General features: G+C 39.4%; 2 protein-coding genes and 1 pseudogene across 3 annotated transcripts; 2 read left to right on the forward strand and 1 right to left on the reverse strand.

The window, feature by feature from the left end:
• The window catches only part of LOC123506309, a 45,462-nt pseudogene extending 34,498 nt beyond the window's left edge, over positions 1-10,964 (forward strand).
• A 428-nt stretch (positions 10,965-11,392) lies between these two features.
• Positions 11,393-15,914, reverse strand: LOC123506266 (40S ribosomal protein S24-like). The gene is made up of 7 exons (XM_045258207.1): positions 15,830-15,914; positions 15,514-15,582; positions 14,352-14,420; positions 13,351-13,491; positions 12,534-12,647; positions 12,143-12,145; positions 11,393-11,435 (listed from the first exon to the last, which is right to left on the reverse strand). Exons 1-7 carry the CDS (start codon positions 15,839-15,841, stop codon positions 11,433-11,435), a joined length of 411 nt encoding a protein of 136 aa, XP_045114142.1. The 5' UTR covers positions 15,842-15,914; the 3' UTR covers positions 11,393-11,432.
• Positions 15,915-16,175: 261 nt separating this feature from the next.
• Positions 16,176-22,387, forward strand: LOC123506037 (60S ribosomal protein L14-like). Of its 2 annotated transcripts, XM_045257870.1 has the most exons (6): positions 16,198-16,245; positions 17,881-17,898; positions 19,457-19,558; positions 20,287-20,364; positions 21,806-21,922; positions 22,194-22,387. In XM_045257870.1, exons 1-6 carry the CDS (start codon positions 16,234-16,236, stop codon positions 22,344-22,346), a joined length of 480 nt encoding a protein of 159 aa, XP_045113805.1. In that variant the 5' UTR covers positions 16,198-16,233; the 3' UTR covers positions 22,347-22,387. The 2 variants fall into 2 exon arrangements, with proteins under 2 accessions (XP_045113806.1, XP_045113805.1); XM_045257871.1 differs by lacking the exon at positions 17,881-17,898 and having other exon boundaries at positions 16,176-16,245.
• The last annotated feature ends 5,106 nt before the right edge of the window (positions 22,388-27,493 follow it).

Here is a 27,493-nt window from a genome sequence, read left to right on the forward strand (position 1 = left end):
GGTGCACGGGTTCAAGGGAAATTTCAGTGGATTGGCGTGTTTTCATTCAGTAGAGGATGATGGTCAGGATGGGTCAGTAATTTATTTGTTGTTGTTGATAAAGGTCACAGTGTGTATTAATGCTGCCATACGGGTCAGTAATTTTTTTGTTGTTGTTGTTGTTGATAAAGGTCACAGTGTGTATTAATGCTGTGATATCGAAAAATTCCCATCACTAGAAGTGTTGTATGAAATCTCTATAGACATCTACAAGAAAGAAGAGTGAAAAAAAAAGCAGAGATATTCCAATACCTAGGCAATATAGTGTTTGAAAATGACTATATATTGCGATATGCGACAACTCCCATCACTAGAAGCAATGTATGAATTCTTTACAAGCAACTCCAATAAACAAAGGGACGAAAAAACGTAAATATTGCAATATCTAGCCAGTATAATATTTGAATGATTGTAGAACGAGGATTAACGTACCAGGTGAGTTAGTGATTAAGGAAAGATACACCAAACAGCAGTGAATGAATCAAGCTGTTATTGTTGTTATTATTAGTGTTGTTTTTCTTTATGTTGTTGTTAGGGCTGCAAAATTAGTCAGGCCATCGAAACAAGTCACAATTAAGTATCCCAAGAGTTAATAAACAAAGTAATAAGTCAAAGTTGTGTCTAGTAATGCTCGAACGCAAGTGAGTGGTTCAAGTCGCACAGCGTGAGTCAGGCTGGATCAAATGGCCTTGTTAGGGGAACCAGAGGAGGTTATCATGAGTTGCAGGGAATCGAAGTGGGTTATCTTGTATCTCACCGGGTCTGTGTGTTATGGCTTCGTGGTTAGTGATCACGACCCGGAATAGGTTTAGGGGAAAAAAATATTTACCGTGGGTTAGAGATGAGTATGACTATGAGTTAGTATGAGGAAATACTCTTAGAGGATGAAAAAGGAGTGTCGTAATTTCAGAAGGGAAGAAATTAGAGATATATCAAGTTTTCTGACTAAATTTATGAGTTTTCTAATGAATTACGAAAGAAAATGAAGATATAATAAGTTTCTAACTAAATTCGTGCTTTTCTTTTGTAAAATATGGAATAAAACAAAGATATATTAAGTTTTCTGAGTGAATTTATGAGTCTTCGTAGTAAAATTTGGAATAAAAGAGATATATTAAGTTTTCAAAAGAGCAACCAGTGATACACAAGTCAGTATAAATTGGCACAGCAATGAAGGACAACTATAGGTCAAGGAGGATTACTTTGCATTCCCGCGTGGTAGAGTGAGGCGAGCTAATGAACCAGACAGTCAGCGGGGGAATCGTTTGTCAAGCTGCCGAGGTGAGGGGGAGAAAATAGACTGGCTCATTACATCTCATTTTGCCTTCCCTGTCGTGCGCCTTTCTGCCTCCCGATATATTTGTCCCTGCATTTTATCCTCTTCCCGCAATCAGCCTTCCTATGCATCCATTCCCTTTATACACTTCACCTGCCTGACACTTGCTCCATGTAGCGGCAATTTCTTCTCAGTATTTATTCCTCCTCCTCCTCCTCCGTTTTCTTTCCCTAGTCAAGTTAGGTATAGTTCAGGAAGCTTGACCTTTATATCGGCTTTTCCTTTATTTATTACCTTTTTTTTCATTCCTCTCTGTCCATTAGTTTCTTTCGGTAACTTTCTCTTTTTCTTCGTTTCATGCATTTTTTCCTTTTTTCTTTCTTCTGTTGCTGCTTCTTATATCCTCCTCCTCCTCCTCCTCCTCCTCCTCCTCCTCTCTGATTTCCTCCCCTTCACTCCACTCTTGACGATCCTCAAAGTCTCTCCAATCATCAGACTCACCTGGTGGAAAAGAGGGAGTCACCTGGCTCACCTGCAGTGCCCTGGCTGGTGTGTCTGGAAGGGGAAAGATTTTTATTTGCTCGTGGCTCTGTTTAGAAACTTCCACAAAGACTGAGAGAGGAGGTATACGTACAGTGTGGCCAGGAAGTGAGTTAGTGAGTGAGTGATTTTTATTCTCCCTGTGCCTCCGTTTCTAAACAAGGAGTAATAGAGGAGGAACGTATAATATGGGTAAGGAGTGAGTGAGTGATTGAGGTTAGGCGCCACAATAGCTAGGGTCATGTATGTGGGTAAGGAAGAATGGGGATAGTTGTTGGGGGTCTGGGTAGGAGTAGTGAGCCACATTCCTCACCCTGCTTGTCTATATATATATATATATGTCGCTTGATCCATGGAACCGCTAAGAACCACGCACATCGTTATTCCGGTGGTATTAACCCTTTCACTGGTAATTGGCACATCTTTCCTTGAATCAGCAACCACAGACATTTCTCCGTGTCGTATATTCAACTTTAAACATTCTGGCTTCACTTTGAAAAATGTATTCTTTTTAATCAGTTTTCGTTCTCGTTGATAATTTAAAGATAATGTACAAGGTGCTTTTGTTGTCGTGAATCAGTGCATACACTGGTGAAATAGTTTTAAAGACACCATACGTGATATTTATTGAACTATACGGCTGCTGTAACATAAACTACCCAAACTACAATAAAGTACTGCACTAATTCTTATAATCCAGAGGTAAACAGAAGTATGTGATAGATATATGTGGGCCTTTTTATTTCAGTAAGCCTTTTGATCTAATCGTTTCTGTTTTCCTTGGCAAGTTTTCCTCTCTTACTTAAAAAAAATTCCTCAGAGACAGAGTTTGAGTTTCTATGACGTGCGTTGTTGCAGGTAAGGGCGTGGCGTGCCGGCGCTGTGTGGGCGTGGGATCTGCTCATCGAGGAGACTCAGCTGGCAGACGCGGGCGTGTACGAGTGTCAGGTCAACACTCGACCCAAGATATCACATCCTGTCACCCTAGAAGTCTACCGTGAGTATTGGACTCTCTCTCTCTCTCTCTCTCTCTCTCTCTCTCTCTCTCTCTCTCTCTCTCTCTCTCTCTCTCTCTCTCTCTCTCTCTCTCTCTCTCTCTCTCTCTCTCTCTCTCTCTCTCTCTCTCTCTCTCTCTCTCTCTCTCTCTCTCTCTCTCTCTCTCTCTCTCTCTCTCTCTCTCTCTCTCTCTCTCTCTCTCTCTCTCTCTCTCTCTCTCTCTCTCTCTCTCTCTCTCTCTCTCTCTCTCTCTCTCTCTCTCTCTCTCTCTCTCTCTCTCTCTCTCTCTCTCTCTCTCTCTCTCTCTCTCTCTCTCTCTCTCTCTCTCTCTCTCTCTCTCTCTCTCTCTCTCTCTCTGTGTGTGTGTGTGTGTGTGTGTGTGTGTGTGTGTGTGTGTGTGTGTGTGTGTGTGTGTGTGTGTGTGTGTGTGTGTGTGGCCCCTCCTGCACGCGTCACCGTCACTGGCTTCATCTTTGACATCCCCGAACTTCTGTTTATTCTTTCTTACTTTTTCCCTTCCGTGTGTCTCCCCTGCATTATTATTTTAAGTAAGCCGGAGGGCCAGAGTGCTCCGAGCGGCACCCTGGAACCGGGGACTTCAGGAAACTTCAGGTTATGAAGTCGGAACACTACTTGGTCGCGCTCCTCCAATTACTAATTCAGATAGCTTACGAGCAAACTTCCCCCGTCGGACGCAAATAATCGCCACATGAGATAACTTGCAACTGCTCGTCCCCAGCGAGGGTCAGGCGGGGCAGCAGCAGCTCAAAACAGGTGTTCTCGGGGCACACCTGGAGACCTGTGGCTGCCTGAAAATATAGGACCGATTTTTACTTTGTTATTTCATATTTAGTTATGTAGTTATTTAAGTAGTTAGTTAGTGTGTGTGTGTGTGTGTGTGTGTGTGTGTGTGTGTGTGTGTGTGTGTGTGTGTGTGTGTGTGTGTGTGTGTGTGTGTAACAAGAGAGGCAAGACTTAAAACTTTTGTGATGTGGAGTACAGTAGGCATACAGCATTATATAGTACATATATCTCTAGACGGTTTAGAGTGACCAGAGAGAGAGAGAGAGAGAGCACATGTTAGTACTACCAATGAGGATGATGCTGAAAGAAAAGAAAAAATACTCGAGATCATCTTCTGTGTGTGTGTGTGTGTGTGTGTGTGTGTGTGTGTGTGTGTGTGTGTGTGTGTAGAAATGTTTTGATGTTATTGCTGTTTGCTCAACCTGATTTCTTGCTGAAGTTGTCTCCTTTTCCTTTGCTAAACTTTCTGTTATTGTTTTAACTTTTTTTTTCTTTTCAATCTTCCTGGTGGCGTTGTTGTCTTGTTGTTGGTGTCGTGCTCTAGGGTGGAAGTGCCGGGTTTAAAGCTGATATTTGTGTAAAACTTCATACAGCCTTTTCTCTCTGGCGGTGCCGATACTTTCATCCTGTCATTCTTGCTTTATCTGGAATGCTGGAAAGAGTGTCCTGCATGTCTTTCTGTGTACAAGAACAAGAATGTGGAACTGGGACATGTGAAAATAACAACTCACCAAGTCTAGTCTACATGTGACTTCCTGAATGAAAACACTTGACTATTCCCACGAAGAAATTTTAATTTACTTACTGTATTTTATTTTATTTATTGTTTTTCACATTCAAATAAACCTGATAAACTACTTTGAAATTCGGGTTAAATATGACTTTGTGGTGATGTGAGACAAGTGTGAGAGGAGTGGTGGGAGAGGTGTGCAACGCGGGAGAGGCGTGAGAAGAGGGATGCAGAACGGGAGGGCTGTGATAGTAATGGTGCAAAGTGAGAGGTGTATGGGAGGTGTGCAGGGCTGGAGGGGAGTTGGAAGAGTGGTGAAGAGCGGGACAAATATTGGAGGGCGGGAAGGGTGAAAGATGGGAGGGATGCACATGTGGAACTATGGGTATAAGACGGAAGGGGTGCAGGGCGAGAGAATGCGGCGATGAAAGTGCTGTCGACTAACTTGGTGTCTTTACAGAGGGCGGGGCAGTGATTGCGGGGCCGTCGGAGGTGTACGTGGAGGCGGGTTCCTGACTGTTGCTCACCTGCTGGGTTGAGGCCCCGCCCCGCCCGCCAGGCCCCATCACCTGGCTGAGGGAGCACCGCCCCATTACTGCAGAGGGAAGCAGGTGAGTCGCACGTGGATGATCTGCTCACCATTTCCTTTATTGGTGGATTTTCTCACTATTATTATTCCATTTTCTTTTTGAAGAGGAAGTATTGCGTATAAACTTTTAGTGAGTATTTGTTCATTTGCTGTATGATACCAATTCTGGTTTTCTTTTTTTTTTTTTTTAAGAAATCTACAGATGTCTTTATAGCAGCCATCTTTTGTACATATGCTGTGTGTGTGTGTGTGTGTGTGTGTGTGTGTGTGTGTGTGTGTGTGTGTGTGTGTGTGTGTGTGTGTGTGTGTGTGTGTGTGTTCATAATGTTACATGTTATTCATGATTCACCCCAGTATTTTCTGTCCTGACTCATGTAAAGCCGCATCACAAATTCACAAGCAAAACAATACCAAGTTAAACCACGCAAACATAAAACTGCCTTGCATAATTGACTAAGAGACTTACTTGAGGCAGCGAGTCATTCACGATGAAACACAAATTGAACCTTCAGAGTGAAAGAAGTTTGTGGAGGATTTACGAGTGAGGAGAGCAGATTACTCTTAAATTTGTGGCAGTGAATTATGGGAAGAATAGATCGTGTTCTCGTTTGACTGTAAGGTATTTCAGTATAGGAGAAAATAATGCTCTTGAATTATTTTATACACTAACGCCTATAGTTATTCATTCTGCATTAGTATTTCTAGTGATGAGATGATGAGACAAATTACAAAAAAAGCCAGTTGTTATTATTTTATTTTTAGACACATCGAAAATAACAGAATTAACCGCGATTTAGTTACAAAGAAGAAAATATACCATGCGTCACAAGACTTTAGAGCGAGAGAGAGTATAAAAGAAAAGACTCGATCAAAGGCATAAAGGAAACTCTGAGCCATCTAGCCGGGTCAGTAACAGCTAATCAATCACCGCATGGCTGTCCACTCCACGCCTTGCTTCTCAGTGGTGCCCCTTGAGGGAGACGAGCTTACTGATCCTGTAAAGTTGACTCGCGACAGACTCTTGAAAATAACGGGTTTCGATTCTCTCTCTCTCTCTCTCTCTCTCTCTCTCTCTCTCTCTCTCTCTCTCTGGTTATTTTTAAGATTTATAGAGCGACTGTTTATGATAAAGTTTAGTCTGCATTTCGTCTCTCTCTCTCTCTCTCTCTCTCTCTCTCTCTCTCTCTCTCTCTCTCTGGATATCTTTAAGATTTATAGAGCGACTGTTTATGGTAAATATTAGGCTGCATTTCTTCCCTTATTCCTACTCTCTCTCTCTCTCTCTCTCTCTCTCTCTCTCTCTCTCTCTCTCTCTCTCTCTCTCTCTCTCTCTCTCTCTCTCTCTCTCTCTCTCTCTCTCTCTCTCTCTCTCTCTCTCTCTCTCTCTCTCTCTCTCTCTCTCTCTCTCTCTCTCTCTCTCTCTCTCTCTCTCGATGGGCCATCCCTTGCCTCCTAAATGCCTCATCCCCGCATCGTCTCCTCCGTGGCCCATTCTTCCTGTCACCGCCACAGCAGCCGTAAGACGTACGAGCTATTACCACCACCACCACCGCCACCACCACCACCGCTGCTACCACGTGACCTTTATCCTCTTCCATCTTATCCCCAGAACTCTCCAGGACCCAACGTTACTAAAGTCCTCCGCTAGTTTTTTTTTTTTTTTTGTGTGTGGGTTGTTTTTGATATTAGTTAGTTGTACAAGATAGGTTAATTGGAAGTGTTTAAGGTGAATTTGGGGCGTTAAAAGGAATGTGTAGTATGTGTTGTTTTCCACTCTTTCCCCCTTTTTTTTTCTCTTTTTCGTTCTTTTTTTTCCTCTATTTTCTTCCTTAAATCATGATACAATTCTCTCTCTCTCTCTCTCTCTCTCTCTCTCTCTCTCTCTCTCTCTCTCTCTCTCTCTCTCTCTCTCTCTCTCTTGTGGCTGTGAAAGCAAAAGTAGACAAATGAATCAAAGTCAAAGCGAGAAAAGGGCAATTAGCAGCAGGTGTGGCAGTCACTGAGGACACACCTGAAATGGCCAAATCACAGCCACTCGTCCACCGCCTGAAGTGAGATGGCAGAGCAGATAGTTGAGTAGTTGAGGGTTCTTTAAAGAAGAGCCACTAACCGCGAGAGCAAGTGTGAGTGAGGGTGTGTGTGTTTGTTGATGAGGAAATGGACATGTTAGGGAAAGATGTCCAGAAGCGATGCGGAGGTAGACTCTTAAGTTGTGCCTTGTTTAAATCGGGAAATTTTAGGTATAAATGTCTTTGAGTCTTTAATCTGACGTAGTGTTTGGAGGAAAGGATGTTAGTGTGTGTTGGGGGAGAGGGGCGGCTATCTTTCCCTTCCCTCTTTTTTAAACCCTTGCATATGAAGAAACTCCCGCTAGTCCAACCTTCATCTCGCTTTACTCTACAGTATACTCGCATCTCGCCATCCTTGTACTGTTACGGGACAAACGAGCACCTTCTGAATGACGCCCCGGTGCCCTCTCGAGTCATGCAGGTGGTTGGTTCTTCATCATATCTACCTATATATGTGTGTGTGTGTGTGTGTGTGTGTGTGTGTTAGTTTTTGTCTTTTCTATTTCATCATCGTTTTCAGCGTTTATATTTCTTCGTCTTTTCCGCATCATTATTCGCTGTTCGCTTTGTATGTCAGTGTCCTGGTGTTCTGTGGTTTGCTGTCTGATGTTTGATCGCCGCCCTCTGCTCCGTGTTTGTTTTTATCTATTATCTTTTCCAGTCTTGGCCTCAGCACCTCACGCCGCCCCTCGCTCCTTCCTTCCCCTCATTAGCAATTCCAAGTGAAGAGAGGAAGGGTACTTGCGGGTTTCGATGGCATATTCATAATTTCCTTAAATCTCTCCTCGTTCTCCACCGCTCTGATGGTATTCCACCTTATGAACCCACAGTCTTTTTTTTTTTCTTACGTTAAGGCCTATAGCGCCTGTAGGCACATTTGAAGAGTATGTAGGAAGCGCTGTTCAGCATCCGCCCATTAGTTGCGCAGGCTTTTTTTAAAAAGGTCTTCAATCTCTTTTAACATATACATGAAATTGTCTTCCATCTTTCACGTTACCTCTATATTCAAATCATCCTTTATGAAATTGTCTTAAACTGAGGTCTTTCATTGTCATCGCTTGTTCTTCCCGGTGCAGGGGCGGTGTGAGTCTCCACCAGGCTCAACAAGGTGCAAGGGCCAGCGCAAGACTTTCCCTTACTAGCGTGATGCCGCACGATGCGGGGAACTACACATGTCAGCCACAGGATCTTGATCCAGCCACTGTGTCTGTGTTCGTCCTTAGAGGTGAGACACACACACACACACACACTATAAGTAAAAAAAAAAAAAAAAAAAAAGCCAAGTAAGGTAATATGGCCCTATAGTCAGTGGTCCTTAGTCAGTCTTTCCTGTATGTATACACGTGTCTTGGCAGTGCCTCATGCAGACATTACCTCCTGCAGCAACAACGAAACACGAACTTCATTTAAGCAATACTACTTTGTATTGTTGTTGTCTGTAATGTTTACCATGATAAGCACTGGGATGCAATGGTGATAGTGGTGAGGAGGTTGCTTTCATTATATTGCAGACGAGAAGCCCCGGGCCATGCACCACGACTCGGCCCCACAGCCGGTTCCCCTTCACCCCGCCCTGCTGGCCGCTGCGCTCCTCTCCTCTAGCTGGCTTAGATGATGGCTATAGCTCCCCTTCATATGGTTTGGCTTCCCGAGCCCTTCCATCCCTGCAGCCTTGAATGCGACGCACCACCGCCACCTTACACTGTTGATTTAGCTGCCTAGTTCAGTTGCTTTCCCTTATGCATCACAATAAGTTAATGACTTTTCTCAGAGCTCGTGTGCGTTTTTCAGATCTCCTTTTTTCCAAGGAGAGCGTTTCGTGTTATTTTTCTGTTTTTCTCTCTCTCACTGTGTTGCGAGTTACTTTATTGGACTCCCTGCTTGTCCTTCACAATACAAGGACAAGAAATTCTGCAGTTAGGATGGTAATTCAGGGCTGGAGCTCTCAGTCTCTTTAGCCGTGCATCGGAACAATAGTTTGTATTTAGCGCTGGTCTCTGATGTATCACCTCATCGGCTGCTTTTTTCTTTCTTTCTTTTTCCTTAACCAAAGTTGTCTCGCTGAGCGCTTTGAGAGACACGTGAACTTATCCACTCATTGTACAAAAGCCATTTCTTCCCTCAAGCAGTTGCTAACGTGTAGAGATTATTTTGCTGTTTAAATCGAGTTCTTCAAGCAGAGCCCTCAGAACCTCTCTGAGGAGGGAGGAATCTGCATTTTACATAACAGGACAAACTTTGTACACATCTGCTATAATGGGTCACATCGGTGTTCTTATCAAGTCCTGTGTTCTCTTTTATCTGGTATGACATGCATTTCCACAGCTGGCTAACAAAGAAATGGTAAATCTCTGACGCTGATGCCCACCACCTAGAGCAGTGGTTCCCAAACTCGGGGGCGCTTCTCCCTAGGGGGACGTGAGGAGAATAAAGGGAAGGCGTAATATCATCTGAGAAAAAAAAAATCCAAGAACAAGTATTAGTCCAACGCCAGTGCAAAGCAGCGGCATCCTTCTCACTGTTGAAACCAAGCCATTCATGTTTTTTTTTTTTTTTTTTTCAGTATTTTGAGGATTCTAAATATTATGGGCGTGTCTTCAATATTCATGTTTAGTTTGTCGAACAATGTGTACAATGGCAAACTCCACTTATTTACTGGAATCATTTTCGTGTCTTATCTTCATATTTCACGTTAAGTTTGTAAGACCTTTCATATCTCCCTTTCAAACTTTACTGGCGTAAGTGTCTTTATACTCAAGTGTTGTGAGAGCTTGTAACGTCGTGTATTAAGTGCCGTGCATTGAAATTTTATAATCAGTTTATGAAATTAAGGGCATCTTTACAGGAAAACTTTTATATTCCAGTACATGTTTTAAGAATTCAAAATAGTACTACTGCTTTATTGTTCCTGCCCTGTCCCCATGTTTGTATCTGGTTTATGAAGTTGTGCATATCATAGAATCAGTCGGTTACCAGATTTGTTATACGTACTGTACATGTGTTCATTTTAGAGTTACAATTAAGTGTTCCCATGTATTATGTTTATGCATTGTTTCCAATTTATTCTTAGTTTTCAAACAGTGCAAGTCGGTTTTAATATTTCCTCAATTAAGAAAGTAGATATATGTTTAGTGCCTGTAATAATTGTTTCGTTCATTTTAATCCAAGTAAAAATCTTTGTTTCCTAAGCACTGCTAATAGTAGGTACTATGTATATCACACTGGCCTTTCTCTCCTCTTATGTGCAAGCCAGCGTGAGTGACTACTTGTCAGCGTATGTGGTGCCAGTGATAGAAAGACCTGACTTATGCTCCAGAACGTAAAATGGAGGAAATAATAAGTAAAAGCCAGGGATGGTGAGAATTTAGGACAACACGAAACTCGAGGACCGCGAAACTCTGGAGGGTAGGCATGATTTTGTATAAACGCAATCAAGATAGTAAGTGGCGCGAGGTTCTGTGGAAAGGAGCGTCGTGAAAGATAGTTTAGGAACCATTGAACTAGAGGGAAAGTCTCTCTTAGCCATTGCAGAAAGGGATGTTTCTGTTACAATAACTTCACAACAGCTGATCACCACATTGCACCTCTTCCCAGTTCATGCTTCAGAACTGGGAGGCTTCCTGCTCATGCCTTACTTTAAAAGTCACTGCTGCACAGATCTCTCCTTCCAGTAGAGTGAGTGGACCACCTCTGATTGTCTCTATATGTTCTTCATTGAGGATTTCTACATTCTCCATGTGTTGTGATCCTCCCATCATTATTCTTAACAAGAGTTCTTCAGTTTTAGACCATTACTTTTTTTTCTTCACTCGCATTGAGCAACAATAATAAAGTAGACATCATTCAATTATTATTCATTTCTATTTCCTTCACGGTGTTATTCAGAGGAACATCAACATTGCCTCGAACTACGTGGTGCTGGTGGCTATTCGCTTCTAGCCTGACATCTGCCATGGCCAATGAAGTCTACACAAATGCCACCACTTGTATTCTTTTGTTCTGTATTCTAGTTTAGACCCGAGATCCATGTATCCTAATAAACTCATTCAAATATTGTCCTCAAGTGGGATTGCACAAACTGCTAGGAAACAATTTGCATTTGGGTTCTTATTTTTAGTTGCTCTCACCCTCCCACGTTACTCTGCATAATAGTCTTTCTAAATGAGTAAGCAAAAACCATTATTGTTATTATTTCCACTACACACTCAGTAAATTGCCACATTGATACCTTCATCTCTTAATATATTTCATTATTCTTGGTCTCCCATCTCGTCACTCTACATTCTCAAATATCTGACTGTTACTTCTGCTCTTAAAAATACTTGAAAAGGAAAAAATTAAACCTTTAATCTTTTTTTACTTCTAGGTTTATTCTCCACTTTGCTCCATTTACTGTAAAGGGAAAAGAAAAAAAAAGGATGAGTTAAAAGCTTATAATAAGTAATTATTAAAGTCTCCTTTAAAATTTCTAAACTATTTTGTACCTTACTAGATCAAGTAATGGTCCTATCTTTGTCCCATCCTTCCCTCCCTCTTCACCTATTCCCCCACTACACTTAACTTATTCTTCAATGAAATACTCAAATCATCTCTTTAAGCCCCCTAAGGACTCTGCACCAACTACATCATCACAGTACGTTGTCTAACACCTAAAAAAAATGCACAAACACACACACACAAACTCCTTGCCTTTATTCTTTTACTCCCACCTACCCTCCCTTGGCAAACTTTCGCTAAATTTCTTCCAGCACCACCACACATTAATAAATAATTTACCAATCTAATCTTCTTACCTATCAATATATTATTTATCAATCAAATCCTCATCATATATAACAACAGGCCCTCTAACAATCCCTTAATTCACACATCACACACATGCACACAGTTCTCTCTCCCTTCCACATACACTACAGCTTAGTTCTCCAATATTCCTTTGCCTTTCTAATCTAACATATATATTGTAATCCATAAGTAATCCTGGCCACTTTCCAATCCATACAACCATACACACTCTCCATTCCCTCACACACACACACACACACTACAGCTTCAGTTTTCCCAGCAGCAGCACCATAGCCAAGCAGGAAGACACGTACCTTCTGCAATGAGAGAAAAAAAGTCATTAGTTTCTTTTTGAAGAATACAAATGAAGATACAACCTTCCACTAAGTTATCTCTGGAATGCAGTTTCTTTGTCTAGAATTCCATAAGATCAGCAAACCTAGATACTGTTTTGGGTTAAGTTAAATCTGACATCCTGACCTATCAAAAAGAGTTGTTGGGATGACTGACCATGATGAAAAAAAAAAAAAAAGTAAACGTATATATGAAATTATCTATCCATAAAATAAATAACTGTAAACTGCAATATGTAGGTCTGTTACAGGACAAAATAGACCCCTAAGCACACATACAATTATAAGCTTAACTCCATTCTAAATACAAACAAATGGAGGATAACAAACGGATAACACACCGCAGACGAACCTTTTTAGTGGCGGCGGCCATCTTCGCCTTTGCCGTGCCTCGTGCCTTCTTCATCCTGTTCTTACGTTCCTTCCTCTGCTTCCTGGCGGTCTTCTTCACCTCCAGGAGTCCTTGCTGTATGGGGAAGGAAGAGGGTAACAACACATTACTACACATACTCTGGAAATATGTATAGCTAACAGTGTAAATGTATTAGGTTTCATTACAGAGAGATCTGGTTAAAGTAGTGAAATGGTGTATGGCAACATCCTTAGGGCAAGAATTCAGGATATGAAAAAAAAAAAAAGAAAAAAAAGAAAATGATAAAAATAGTAATAAATAAAAAAAAAAAATGAATAAATAATAATAGTAATGGATTTCAGATTGATGACTAGGGCAAGGAGAAGACGGACTCAAGCTGGCAAAGTATCACAGAAATAGAATCAGTGGTTAAAGCAGTCAATAGATATACATGGGAAAAATTAAAGGATATGAAGAGTAGATTAAATTGCGCTGTAAGTAAAATGACATCTATATGTATATTAGCTGTTCCCCACTTCTAAGTAAGAGGAGAAATCTTGTCAAGGGAAACAAAAAAAAAATTACACAAAAAGATACACTAAGATGCCAGTCCCGAGCAGGTCCAAGAGACAGCAAAAAAAAAGGGATAAATGTCTTGAAACCTGCCTCATAAATGATTTCAGGTCATAAGTAGAAAAAATAGAATCAGATATAGAGTTTCAGAGGCTCTAAAGAAATAAATACTTGAATAGAAAGGCACATTGAAGGTTCCAGTACCAAGCGTAAGATTAGCACACAGGTTAACTTCCTCACTCACCCTAACAAGACGGTACTTGGGCTCGATCTTCTTGGCATAGTCGAGAGTGTCGTACACCAACGCAAAGCCTGTGCTCTTGCCGCCGCCAAACTGTGTGCGGAACCCGAAGCAGAAGACAACATCCCCGGTGGTCTTGTACATCTGAAGAAAGGAGAATGTGATGGTATTTTTCTTTTTCATCATTTTCTTTTTATGTTATCTGGCCAACGGTAACAAAAATGATTAAACAAAAGGCCAACTTAGAAATGAATGAATGTATGAAGAGGTAAAGGATATTAAGAGAGGGGGGGAGAGTAAGAGAACTGAATGATGAAGAGGAAGAGGAGTACCGGAACAGAATGAATAGGTAAAGAGGTGAAGGATGATAAAAAGAGTAAAAGTAAGGGAATGGAATGAATAAGTGAAGAGGTGAAGGATGATAAATGAGGGAGAATATGGGAACAGAATGAATGGATGAAGAGGTGAAGGATGATGAAAGAGAAAGGAAAGTAAGGGAAACTGAATGATGAAGGGATGAAGATAAAAAGATGGAGGAGAGTAAGGGAACTGAATGAATAGATGAAATGGTGAAGGATGAAAAAGATGAGTAAGGTAGCTGAATGAATGAATGAAGAGCTGTGGGCTGATAAAAGGAGACGTGTATAAGAAATAATATGGCCATTAGTAAATTTCATTAGGAATTAGAGAAGAAAACCTAGTAATTGGAGATACAATATATGACAACACAATGAAAAGAAAAAAATAAAGCAGACATGGAAAGAGACTTATAGAAATTAAAGAATACAGACCTAAGTAAATTTCAATGGAGATTAGATAACAAAAATTTAGAGGAGCATAATAGTTAAAAAAAAATTAAATAAATAAATAAATAAAAAAAATATACAGCACAAAATCCAACCACCACCACCACCATTCCACCACTAAAAGTTTGTCCCTCAGATCATTTTAACGAGGAAAAAGCTTCACTGCACTAAACAGGTGAGGTGGTCCATGGCTCTCACCTTGGCCAGCTTCTCCCTGATCTCAGTCTTGGGCACAGTGGCGCGGTTTGGGTGCAGGACGTCCACCACCTGAAGAGAAGCACAAAATGACCCACTTTATCATTAAAAACCAACACACACACTTCTTTTTTATTTTAACATGAGGGGAAATCTGACCAAGGGTAACAAAAAATTACTAAACAAAACGCCCCACTTAGATGCCAGTCCCCGAGTAATAATCAATAAGTTCTGTTTCCCTAATTCTTGTGTTAAGGCTATCCTGCCATGCCTTTGTATATTTCCAGTCTAACTACTGCAATATTAATACACTGATTGTTATTACACACACACATACAGTCAAAATGTCTTTAAACATCAATTCACTAACCCAAATATTAACACACACTGCTGGTTTCTCTTGGTTCATCATAAAGTAGAACTGAAAATCCCTATCCATTTTAAATCCTGAATACTGTTTCCCCTACCAAATAATTAACATTTTTCTGGGCTTTCCTGACTGTTTAACCACAGCAATAAGGGATCAGGTGAACCAGGTTAACTGGACCCTCCTTTTAGATTTTTATGTTTCTCTTTCTACTTTTCTTTTAACAGGGCCTGGCAACCAGCGGGATTTTTTTTTTTCAACACTGTGTTTGCCCTTGGCCAGTGCCCTTGTAATGTTGAGGTGTCAAAAGTTCATATTTTTCCCTCATGCATTCATGTAGAGTAACAGATTAAGTTTAGCTAATACTACATAATTCAATCCTTTACTCTGCCAAACTTTTAACTCATTTTACATTCACATCACCGTAACATTTTTTTTTCTTAATTTCACATTAATTTATCGCTGGCAAAACTAAACCACTGAATAAACAACTACATACTAGAAACTTACATACATTCACCATTATACCTTCAAATATTACGCCATACCTTACATAGACAATAACAACGTCCTAGAAATCCTTACACTCAAACACCCAAGAAAAAAAATTATTCCATACGTAAATAATACATCAAGCACTAACTACAATCACCATTACAGCTCCAGTCATTACGCTTTACCTTACACACATAAACAAATAACGCCCTAATAGTCCGTAAAGGCAAAGAAATGAAGGAGTTATGGTTTATCAAAAATTTTCACGAGCACTTATTTCCATAGCTTATCATAATTACTCACCATTTGCTTCCTGTTCAGAAGCCTGTTGGTGAGGAACTTCCTGGTGCGGATGGTGCACGTGGCCTCCGTCTGGAAATAACAGAAATTACATTGAAATAACAAAATAATAAAAATAGCGGTCACCATCCGTGGTTATCCGAGTTTTGTTTACATTTTCACGCCTGTATTTAACTTATCATCAGGCCATCATTACACATCTGGCGGCATATTTTCCTATCTGAGACTAATATTCATTCTTCTATCTCTTGTCTGGATGATGCGGAGGCATTATTTGTGTCGAGATGCTTGAGAAATAAATAGATAAATGGAGCCTTACCTCCTTCCCCATGGCTCGTGTTTTGCTCAGGGCTGAAAGGGACGTTAAGTTCACAGATGTTGAGAATAAAAAGTTGAGATATATTTATAATCATCTAAATCAAAATACATTAAATATTTTGCATCTTAATTATTTTGCATAAATATTTAAAAGGCTTTTAGCATAGATAAATGTTCAAATGACTAAAAATATACAAAATAAGTTAATCAAAAATTTTTCTTAACCAGTATATCTGAACTGAATCTACATATAATGATTACAAAAACAAATAATCTAAATATTAATAAAGTAAAATAGTGATATGAAAAACAAAATACAAAGAAAAAAAGCAATTGGTAATTTTTTTCTATATTCATGTCGGAAGTACTAACGCTCTTTCCAGTGTCTCCCCAAAACAAGCCACCATGCCCAAGGAGGTGCGTGTCTTTATCTCATTATATTACAATCATCTCGCACAAATACGTTAAAGTGACGACGCAGGAATGAAGAGGAACACTTGAAATGAATATGTAGTGTTGTAAATATGGCGCAGGAATACGAAAAATGCTATGATGAGGGAATGAAAAGTGCCGTGCGATGTAAACAAATGGTCTCAGCTAAGGAGAGGTGAACATTTTGACTACAATTAGTCATTCTGTTGGTTATTTTTATTTAGGTTTGTGTTTTGTGATAGAAAGGCGAGACTTTGACCATGCAGGGACCTCAAGAGTGACTTTATTTTAAGGTTTTATATGACAGGCCGTGAATTTGTGGCGGTAGGTTTTCCGGAAATTTTGAAGTGATGGTTTGTTTTTCTTTTATTTTCAAAGTGCTTGTTGAAAATTTGCGGTATTTAGTTTTGCGAGTGGGGAATTTGTTAGAGTTTTCAGTTCAAGAAGTCTGAATTGTTGAGGGTTTATAGTTTAGAAAGTTTGAAAAAAAATGTGTAGATTTCAAGTTCTTGACACTTCGAATCATGGAGTGGAAATTTTGCCATGGTATTAGTGAAGAGAATTGTGCTATTTTAGGATTATGTTGAGAAAGAAGTGAGATGTTTTGGTTCCGCATTAGTTTTATTTATTTTTAGTTTCAATTTTTTTAAAGTTTCAGGACATTTTATTTGTAGGTGACAAGAATTTTACGGCAAAGATGTGCATTTTGTATTGTTTTTCAAGATTATTAGGCTTATTATTAACGATTCATGGTGAGATTAAGCATTAGTGGCTTCTTGCAGCTTCCCTTATTTTATTGTTTGTCTTGTTTTCATGTTTATTTATTTTTTAATGTTCTAAGTGTTAATATGTTCTTGTATTCACATTATTTATTCTGTATGCTTATGTTCTTGTTTGTTTTTATTCACATTATATTGTATTCATTTTATTATTTGTCTTTGCCTGTGTTCTTGTGGTCACACACACACACACACTGTGTAGTGTAGTGGTTAGAACACTTGACTCACAATCGAGAGGGCCGGGTTCGAATCCCGGAGCAGTGAGGCAAATGGGCAAGCCTCTTAATGTGTGGCCCCTGTTCACCTAGCAGTAAATAGGTACGGGATGTAACTCAAAGGGTTGTGGTCTCCATCCTATCTGAGCTCGCTCAGTAACGGGAAAGACTGGCTGGGTGACCAGCAGGCGACCGAGGTGAAAAAAATTACACACACACAATGACACGAGTGAACCTCCTTCAGTTGGGTGTCTCAGACAGCGATTGGGGAGACTAAAGGAGGGATTCGTGCGGTGTACGGTATATGGTGCACACGTCCTGATAACCTCACACACACACACACCATTTGATTATCTAAATGGATATATGGTAAGAAAGAAATAGCATATGAAATGTGGTAGGAAAGGGAGAGTTAGCAGAAGAACTTAATAGACAGTAGAATAAAAGAAAATGAATGAAAAACAAGAACCAACAGGGAAGTGGCAATATAAAGGCCTAGATCCCTGAACACACACATTGCTGACCTGAGGATCTTGTCTGTCAGCCGTGTGATACCTTAAGGCGCCTCAGTTTCCTCTCTCGGGTCCTCTGCTAATCTTTGTCCTTTTCATATTGCTAATCACAAGGAAATTGACGACTCCCAGGTAAGTGTGAGGCAGGTAGCGTCGCCCCCGTAGAGCCTGTGGTTGACTCTGCTGCTACTGTAACAAAACGAGTGTGATTCTTCCTGTTTGCTTCTTATGTATCATTGCAGTGAGAATAGCAATACAAATTTAAACGATTGTGTCAGTTTGTTTCACTCTTGACACTGGATAAATGAAAGTTGTAATACGTATTCTTCTCATGACGCGTTTCACCTTATATCACTTCTTTGGTTATTCCCTTCCTTTTGTCATTCATTGGTCAGTTTACTTCAGTTAGTCTTTTTTCCCAGCTGTGTACCAAGAATTTGTTTATTTATTTCATGAGTTCATCTTATTCCTTTCTGAACACGCTTGTGTCTCGATTGGCTTACCGTGTTGTCACTTATCAAGCTCAGCCTCCTCATCTTGGTGGCTTTTATGTATTAGGCAGGAAAATTGTCTGTTTAAGTGTGTTGACGTTCTACTTTGATATACATAATGGTGTTTTATACTGTCACTACGTGCTGTGTATTTGTTAGAAACGAGGAAATTTGTTATTTCATGTCTCCCAAAAATCAAAAGTTGTTTAACAAGGACACAAGAAGCAAGTGAAGCCATGACATCGTGTTTGCTCAGTGCATTTCTCAAGTGTTTTAACTGTTATCTTTCACGTCACATCAAGCTTTCATTGTGATGATTCAGGTGATACATCTTATCCAAATTTCATTCCTTGAGTTCAGTAATTTCACATTGTAGGTACAACAGTTCATTGTATTTATATATTTAACTCGAGCAGTTCATCTTTGTGCTAATCATAAAGGTGGTTACAATATTTGAATAGAATCTGAACAGAGGGAATTACATGTGATGCACCTCGATTTTAATACCTAGATGGGACTTCCCCTACCTAGAAATGTGATGTCTCCAACCATGACTTCAAGAGAGATGTTCATGATGTAGGTTTCACATTTAGTTGGCTAATGTGGCATCACTAAGATTTTGACAAGAGTTCAGGTTGTATAGCATTATTGGTCCCGTGTGTGAGTGCCAAGTGCACAATAAAGCTCTTGTTACTGCAGGGCGTAGAGGTGCCAACTAGTCAATTCCCATTCCATATTCAACCACCTCTAGCTTCCTTGGTCATATCTCTTAGGACGCTTCAGTAGCTCCTTCAGATCCTTTCAGTCTTGTCTTGGCATTGTTGCTTGTATCCCATAGGACACCTCAGTACTTTAGTGAGATCTTGTTCTGGTAGCTGACTAGGGACCTGGTTGTAGCCTTACACTGTTTGGTTTCCTACCTGATGAAGATTTTTAGACTTCCAATTTGTATTATTTTTATGATTGTTTATAGGTATCCAGTAATTATTATTATCATTGTTAATTTTACCATCATTCATTATTTAATGTGTATTTGCTGCTCATTCCTGAAACAGACATCCAATCATTATGTATTTTTTTGTTTGTTTTTATTTATTCGTTAGCAGTTTTTAAGTGGTTATTATTATCAGTAGTGTCATTGTTAATGTCATCACCACTTCTTATAAAACATGCCTAACTGCTGCTCGTTCCTGCCGCAGACATTCCGTAAGCTGATCCAAATCGGCCGGGTGGTTTACCTCAATGAGGGGCCGTATCGGGGCAAGCTGGCCGTCGTTGTGGACATCATTGACTGCAACAAGGTGGGCAGCAGCTGTTTGTAGTATTTTATTTGTCATTAATTTGCCTTGAGCTGCTTTGTAAGGGTCAGTTGGCCTTTTGTAGTCTGTAGATTTCCTTCTGATATTTTATGATAGGTTTCTGTTTAACAGTATATTTGTTTGCTCTTTTCTCTCAATAGATTAAGTTTATTGTACATTCCATTGTAACAGTGCACTCCTTACACTGTTTTCCTTGTGTTATGTAATGGGATGCTGATTTACTGTTATTTCCCTTTTTTTTTTTTGTGTGTGTGTGTGTGTGTGTGTGTGTGTGTATTGACATGGTTCTCTGCCCTCCTTGTGTGGCATAGCAGCATATGGTTTTCCTCTTCCCCCCCCCCCCCAGTAAATTAAAATTATAGGATATTCTAGCGTAAATGCATTTTTCACTTATTTTCCTCGTGTTGAGAAATGAGATGCTGATTTATTATTATTTCTCTTGTGTTTTGTATAGACATGGTTCGCTACTCCCTCTTTCCTTGTGTAGCATAACTCTGGAACTCCCTGCCTGCTTCTGTATTTCCATCTTCCTGTGACCTGAACCCATTTAAGAGGGAGATTTCAAGACATACTATTCTTTTTGGGAAACTTTCAAATCTGCTTTGTGACTGGCGTCTAAGTGGGCCCTTTGATTTAGTTGTTTTTGTTACCTATGACCACATTTCCCCTTTTATGTGTCAAAAAATAAATAAATCTTACCTCCGTGACAGGCACTGATTGACGGGCCATGCTCAGGTGTTCCCCGGCAAGCGTTCAAGTTCTCCGAGATGTTCCTGACAAAGTACTTGGTGAGTGCTGGGGATGAGGGAGGGTTGGCAGTGCTGGATGGCATTGAGGGAAGATTGGTAGTACTGGATGGTGGATATGTTGAGGGAGGTAATGAATTAATATAGATTCTCAGTTTAAGTTTTAGTATCTTGATCCTGATGTGCACTTCTGGTTACTGACATTATTCTCTCTCTCTCTCTCTCTCTCTCTCTCTCTCTCTCTCTCTCTCTCTCTCTCTCTCTCTCTCTCTCTCTCTCTCTCTCTCTGCAATCCTTCAATCCCCTCAACCTACTTTATTTCCTTTCTTCCTTCCTTCTGTCCGCTTCCAATAACAGAAATATATCTAGAAAGAATTTTAAGGTGACTATGATTGCTCTTCAGATTATTTAGCTCTTACATTTACTCGCTGTTTAATTTCAGCTTAACCTGTAAGAGGTCAGCACTGATTTACCTCCGAATATTCGTCCAGGTCACCACCTTTTTTTTATATATATATATATATATATATATATATATATATATATATATATATATATATATAACTCAAAATGGGCATAGAAAAGTAGAAATAAGAGTTAAAGTTCGAAATTGTCATTTTAAATATCCAGCTGGAGCTTTGAATTTACCTTGCTCAGTGATGCTGCCAGACATACAACTTCTGAAAGAGGCTTTTTTTTTATCATTTTATCGATATTTTTCTCCGAGACGTGTATAATGGTTACATATTCATAAATTAACTCGTTTTATAAAATGAAAAATAAAAAATATTTGTAAATACTGTAAATATAATGTAAAAAATAATTTGCTCAGTTTACCACAAAATATTATTTTTTCTTTCAGTATCTAAGCTTTTTAGTATTGCAGCAGGGTGTGATATTCTTCAAAACAAGGCTCAATGCATAGAGCTACATCACATTCATGACAGTAATACCAAATGTCGCTCCGTTTCGTTTGGTCAAGGCAAGGCAGCAGGGAGGGGTGGGGGAGGGGGATGACTAATCCATGTCAGAATGGCGGGAAACTGTGCTGATTATGCTAGACACTTTAAAAAACATAAATATTGAATCTGGATGGAATTTCAAAAGCATGGAAACCGAGAAAGGGGTGAACGTACTTGTATGTGATTGACCAGAGATAGTAAGCAAAGACTCCACGTACATGTACGTGGTTGACCTCTTACGGGTTAAGAATTAAAAGGTTTTTTTTGAAGGGATGACTTTTTTTTTTTTTTTTTTTTTTTTATTTTTAATAGTAATGATTCTAGTTAATTTCAGTTTTTTTTTTTGCGTGGGGGGCGGGGTTTGTTCAAGTAGTGTTTGTGACTTTAATTGTAGCTTAAGATTTGAATAGTTCAGCTTAAGATTAAAAGTTTTTATTTTCTCTTCCTCTCCTTTCCTTTCTTTTTTTATGACAGTTCTTTGGGTGTTCAAGTTATTTTAGTGACTTTGTTAATTATTTCAGCTGAAGATTAACCGCAGCCAGAGGTCCAAGATCCTGAGAAACGCGTGGGAGGCAGAGCAGATTAATGAGAAGTTTGCCGCCTCCAAGTGGAATCAGAACCTGGAGAAGGAAGTTGTGGTGAGTCGCCACCTTTTGCTAGGTTCTCAGTATGGCTAAAGTGCTTTGTGGGACGTTGGTGTGTTAGTTTTTATTAGAATTTGCTTTTGTTGCATTGACTGATAATGATAATATGATGTGAAGGGGATATTCTCTCTCTCTCTCTCTCTCTCTCTCTCTCTCTCTCTCTCTCTCTCTCTCTCTCTCTCTCTCTCTCTCTCTCTCTCTCTCTCTCTCTCTCTCTCTCTCACACACACACACACTCACTGATGGTCCTTCCTGCGTCTTCCAGCGTTCCAACATGACTGACTTTGACCGGTACAAGCTGGGACGCGCCCGGCAGAGCAGGAACAGGCTCCTTAACCGAGTCCACAACCACATCAGGAAACAGCACTTCAAGGCTCTCCGGGTGGCCAAGATGAAGAAGGATAAGAAATCCAAGTAGAACTGACTGGATGAAATAATAATAAAGTTTATCGTCATGGAGTCACTGCGTCTTTGTTACAGTTTCCTTCATTGCTTTTTTTTCCTCCTCCAGTGGTTGCTCTTTTTTTATTAGTGATGTTAGTGAAAATTAATTGGGATTTGTGTTTATTATATTTTCTCTTGAAGATTTTAGTAATACATGCCATTAAACTTGCTCATCTGATCAATCTAGTTTATCAGAAAGTTAAAATCTTTACAGGTAAGTCAACTGTTTTGTTCCTGTGCCTTTCAAGCGTTACTAATTAATTTTGGAATATATTCGTTGCTCTGCATATCTTCGTAATTGTTCTGAATGGAATTTGTGTGTCAATATTTAACTAGCATCTCTTCTTTCCAGAGCTGGTGACTGTGTCCATCTGGAGTGGCAGAAGAGACAGAGACAGCATTGTGGAGGCAAGTATTATCTGTGCAGTCGGTTACCTTACATATGTCTGTAAATTGAATGCCTAACTTAAATATTGTAACGTTTTTCTCATGTCTATGTCATGAGTATTTGTCTTATATTTGTTTCTGCCTTTGCATTGCCCTATTCAATCATTAAATTCTCTCATCCTTTCACATATTTCATACACTCCTCTCTCTCCATTCATTGATCTTTTGTTAAGGCACTCGCAACCATCACTACACCTACACTCGTAGTCTCTTCACTCTGCCTTCTTATGTTATCTTATATTACCAGGTTAACACGTAAGGTTCTGAGTTTGATACTCTCAGCCACTCCATATTTCATTAGGTCACCATAACATATTCTAGAACCCATCATTATTTTTAGCAACTTTTATCAGAATAAATGAATGATGAACACATTTTGATAGGAATTGCCGTCTGATCGACATCTGATGCTAATTTATCACTGACAGCAGGTAAGTTTATGTGTATGTGTATCAGTTGTTTTCCCTTTGCTCATGTACTGTTACTGTTTTCCAGGTGTGTGCTGAGAGATTTGAGTCTTCAGACAGAAGGTAAGACTGGTTTTGATGTTTTAGATTAGGGATATCTCATTTTAAGGTTTTTCCCTTATAACCATGCATTCCTTTAGTAGATTTTTTGTTGACTCATGGTTGTAACTAGTAAGTCTTGTGTTTGTCATATCTCCTGTCTCTTTACTCAGTTTCTGTCACTTCAGTTTCCAATATATTAAGTTTGCTGTATTTTAATTTGCAGGATGATACAAGATTAATCTTGCATGTTACTTATTTGAGATGGTTAATTGATGTAAGATATAAAGAATATAGACAAATTTGTCAATGGTTTTGTTCTCATCTTTCTGCTGAAGGTGTTTAGATGGAACATGTCAGTCTGCTTTGCTTGCTTGCTTAGAATTGGCTACCAAAGGATGAACCTTTATTGATAGGAATTGCCGGCTGACCGATAATTGATGCTAGCTCCTATTCTGAATTATGCTTCTTATTACCCCATTCCCTCAAAACCCTCACCATATGAATAACACTACTCTTGCTTCCCTTTGCAGGTTCAAATGAGATGTTTGGATGATGAAAATAGCAGTGAGAAGGTGAATATGGCACTTCTTTGTTTTATTGTTAAAGAATATTAGACAATGAAGAAATAAAAAAAAACATGAAAACTTGTGTACATTATTAGGATGAACACATATTGATAGGAATTTAACCCTTAAAGTACGGTGATCGTATATGTACAATTGTAGCGTCACGTGTGGATAGGCAGGGATCGTACGTATAATCATGATTTTCCGCACTAAACGTTTTAATCTCTCCCCCCTCACTATTGGTCCTTGGGCAAGTGGAGGTATCTGGCATCTTTTTTCACGCACCTGCTTGAGCCTTGAGACATGTGTTCCTTCACAATAGGTCATCTTTTCCCATTTTGAAGCAACATCTGGCAACCCCTGTGACCCGGAGGGAGGAAATGGTACTCCGAGTGATGTTATGTCAGTGTTACTCGGTAATGACATTGAGGAGTGATGAAAACGAAGACTGATTTTTTTATTGAGACAGAAGAAAGTGAAGACTCCAGTAGTGATTCTGATAGTGATCTGGGAGACAGAGACCAACCCTCACGGCGACGTTCATAAACATCCTCACATAGCCTATTCCCCTCCAGCAATGCACTGGTGTGTGTCACCCCTGGTTGCCTCTACAAGACTGTGCTTTGTCGGCCAAGTCATGTGAATCCCATTGCTAATAAGAGTTGCCACATTCCAATTATTATGGAAATCCACAATACTTGTAATATGTGGTTTCTTTTTCTTTTCCTGTTTTACACATCATTTCATATATCTGAATTTGCATTTTCTTGATATGAAAGTGCAAAAGTTCCTACTTTTACATCAAATTCAAATGCCCAAAAGGAGAGAGAGAGAGAGAGAGAGAGAGCTGTGTTATCGGAGCTTGGGAGGTATTTCTTAGCGGCGGGTTCTGAATTTTTTTATATGCAATAACTTTGCTCTCAGAGGTCATAACATGTTAATAACTACATTGTTATACTCAGAATAACACAAAGAAATATGCTTTTATAAGAAAAAAATATTGTTAGCATTTTTGACAGGTGTGATTTTTCCCCGTTGTAGCAGACGGAAAGTAAATCAACCCCCCGTACTTTAAGGGTTAAAGCTAACTCTATCACTGACTGCAGCTAAGTATGTGTGTGTGTGTGTGCGTGCATGTGTGTTTACCTAGTTGTAATATTACATGGCCTGGGCATTACACTCGTGTAGCCCCGTCTGCATATCTACATTTGTCCAACTTTTCTTTAAAGCTGTGCACACTCCTTGCTGACGTTACATCTTCATTGAGTTAGGCTATTCCATTCCATTTGCTTGTATTAGGTCCCCTCTTTCTTCTCTGCTCTTGTGTTGGTAGATCCAAAGCCCTCAGTCTCTCCTTGTGTCATCCCTCTTAGCTCTGGTACCATTTTCATTGCCATCCTTTGCAGTCTCTCCAATTTCCATACATGTTTCTGTTTGTGAAGAGACCACACCACCTCTGCATATTCTAATCTGGGTCTGATCACAGTGGATATCAGTTTTTTCATCATATCTTTATCCATGTATTGGAAAGCAAATCCTATATTTCTTACCAAATTGTATGTCTCGCCAAATATTTTGTCCACATGGCCTGTTGATCATTCTCTTGTATAGTCACTCCTTGGTCCCTTTCCTTATTAACTTCCACCAGTTCTACACTGTCTCCCATCTTGTGTGTGTGTTTGTGTGTCAGTGTCAGTTATTTTTGAATGATTCAAGTCTTCATACAGAAGAAGGAACAACATTTTTGATGTGTTAGATTAGGAAATATTTCATGTTTTCTCTTACTATAACCATGCATTCCTTTAGTAGATTTTTTGTTGACTCATGGTTGTAACTAGTAAGTCTAGTGTTTGTCTTAGCTTCTGCCTCTTTACTCAGTTTCCATCACTTCAGTTTGCAATATATTAAGTTTGCTGTATTTAAATTTGCAGGATGATACAAGATTAATCTTACATGTTACTTATTTGAGATGGTTAATTGATGTAAGATATAAAGAATATAGACAAACTTGGTAATGGTTTTGTTCTCATCTTTCTGCTGAAGGTGTTTAGATGGAACATATCAGTCTGCTTTGCTTGCTTGCTTAGAATTGGCTACCAAAGGATGAACCTTTATTGATAGGAATTGCCGGCTGACCGATAATTGATGCTAGCTCCTATTCTGAATTATGCTTCAGACTCCATTCCCTCAAAACCCTCACCATATGAATAACACTACTCTTGCTTCCCTTTGCAGGTTCAAATGAGATGTTTGGATGCTGAAAATAGCAGTGAGAAGGTGAATATGGCACTACTTCATTTTATTATTAAGGAATATTAAAGATAATGAAGAAATAAAGAAACAAAAACATGAAAACTTGTGTACATTATTAGGATGAACACATTGCTAGGAATTGCTGACTAATAGATATTTAAAGCTAACTCTCTCACTGACTGCAGCTAAGTGTGTGTGTGTGTGTGTGTGTGTATGTGTTTACCTAGTTGTAGTTTTACAGGGCCTGGGCTTTACACTCGTGTTGCCACGTCTCCATATCTACATTTATCCAACTTTTCTTTAAAACTATGCACACTTGTTGCTGACACCACTTCTTCACTCAAACTGTTCCACATCTCAACACATCTTTGTATGAAACTATATTTTTTAACATTTCTCAGACATCTTCCCTTCCTCAATTTTTTTTACTATGCGATCTTGTGCTTCTAATGTCATATTCTTCTCTCAGGACCAGTTTTTCATTATCCACTTGATCCATTCCATTCATCAATTTATAAACTTGTATCAGATCCCCTCTCTCCTTTCTATGTTCCAGAGTTGGTAGATCCATAGCCTTTAGTCTCTCTTCATATGTCATCCCTTTTAAGTTCTGGAACCATTCTTGTAGCCATTTTTTGTAGTCTCCAACTTCCTTATGTGTTTCTTTTTATTGAGGGTCCACACAACCCCTGCTTATTCCAATCTGGGTCTTATTATAGTGTATTATTAAGTGTGTGTGTGTGTGCATGTGTTTACCTAGTTGTAGTTTTACATGGCCTGGGCATTATGCTCATGTGGCCCCATCTACATATCTACATTTATCCAACTTTTCTTTAAAGCTATGCACACTACTTGCTGATGCTACATCTTCATATAGTTAGGCTATTCCATTCCATTATGCTTCTTTATGGAAAGCAGAATTTTTCACGTCTTTGAAGCATCTTCCCATCCTCAACTTTTTACAAGTACTATGATACCTTATGTTCCTACTGGTGACTTCATCTCTTAGTAACAGCTTCTCATTACCTTCTACATTGATTCCAGTCATTAGTTTGTAGGCTTGTATTAGGTCCCCTCTCCCCTCGTGTGTCATCCCTCTTAGCTCTGGTACTATTTTTGTTGCCATCCTTTGCAGTCTCTCCAATTTCCATACATGTTTCTGTTTGTGAAGAGACCACACACCACCTCTGCATATTCTAATCTGGGTCTGATTACAGTGGATATCAGTTTATTCATTATATCTTTATCCATGTATTGGAAAGCAAATCCTATATTTCTTACCAAATTGTATGTCTCGCCAAATATTTTGTCCACATGGCCTGTTGATCATTCTCTTGTATAGTCAC

This window comes from Portunus trituberculatus, chromosome 19 (genome assembly GCF_017591435.1).
Source record: "Portunus trituberculatus isolate SZX2019 chromosome 19, ASM1759143v1, whole genome shotgun sequence".
NCBI classification, from domain to species: domain Eukaryota; kingdom Metazoa; phylum Arthropoda; class Malacostraca; order Decapoda; family Portunidae; genus Portunus; species Portunus trituberculatus.

Bases quoted from the DNA above. Each gene is read 5' to 3' on its own strand.
- LOC123506266 (XM_045258207.1), bottom strand. The intron at 14,421-15,513 runs GTGAGTAATTAT...GCTTCTCTTCAG, and splicing joins TTCTGAACAGGAAGCAAATG to GTGGTGGACGTCCTGCACCC. The intron at 12,648-13,350 runs GTGAGTGAGGAA...TTCCCCATACAG, and splicing joins CCAAGTACCGTCTTGTTAGG to CAAGGACTCCTGGAGGTGAA.
- LOC123506037 (XM_045257870.1), top strand. The intron at 20,365-21,805 runs GTGAGTGCTGGG...TAATTATTTCAG, and splicing joins TGTTCCTGACAAAGTACTTG to CTGAAGATTAACCGCAGCCA. The intron at 21,923-22,193 runs GTGAGTCGCCAC...TGCGTCTTCCAG, and splicing joins ACCTGGAGAAGGAAGTTGTG to CGTTCCAACATGACTGACTT.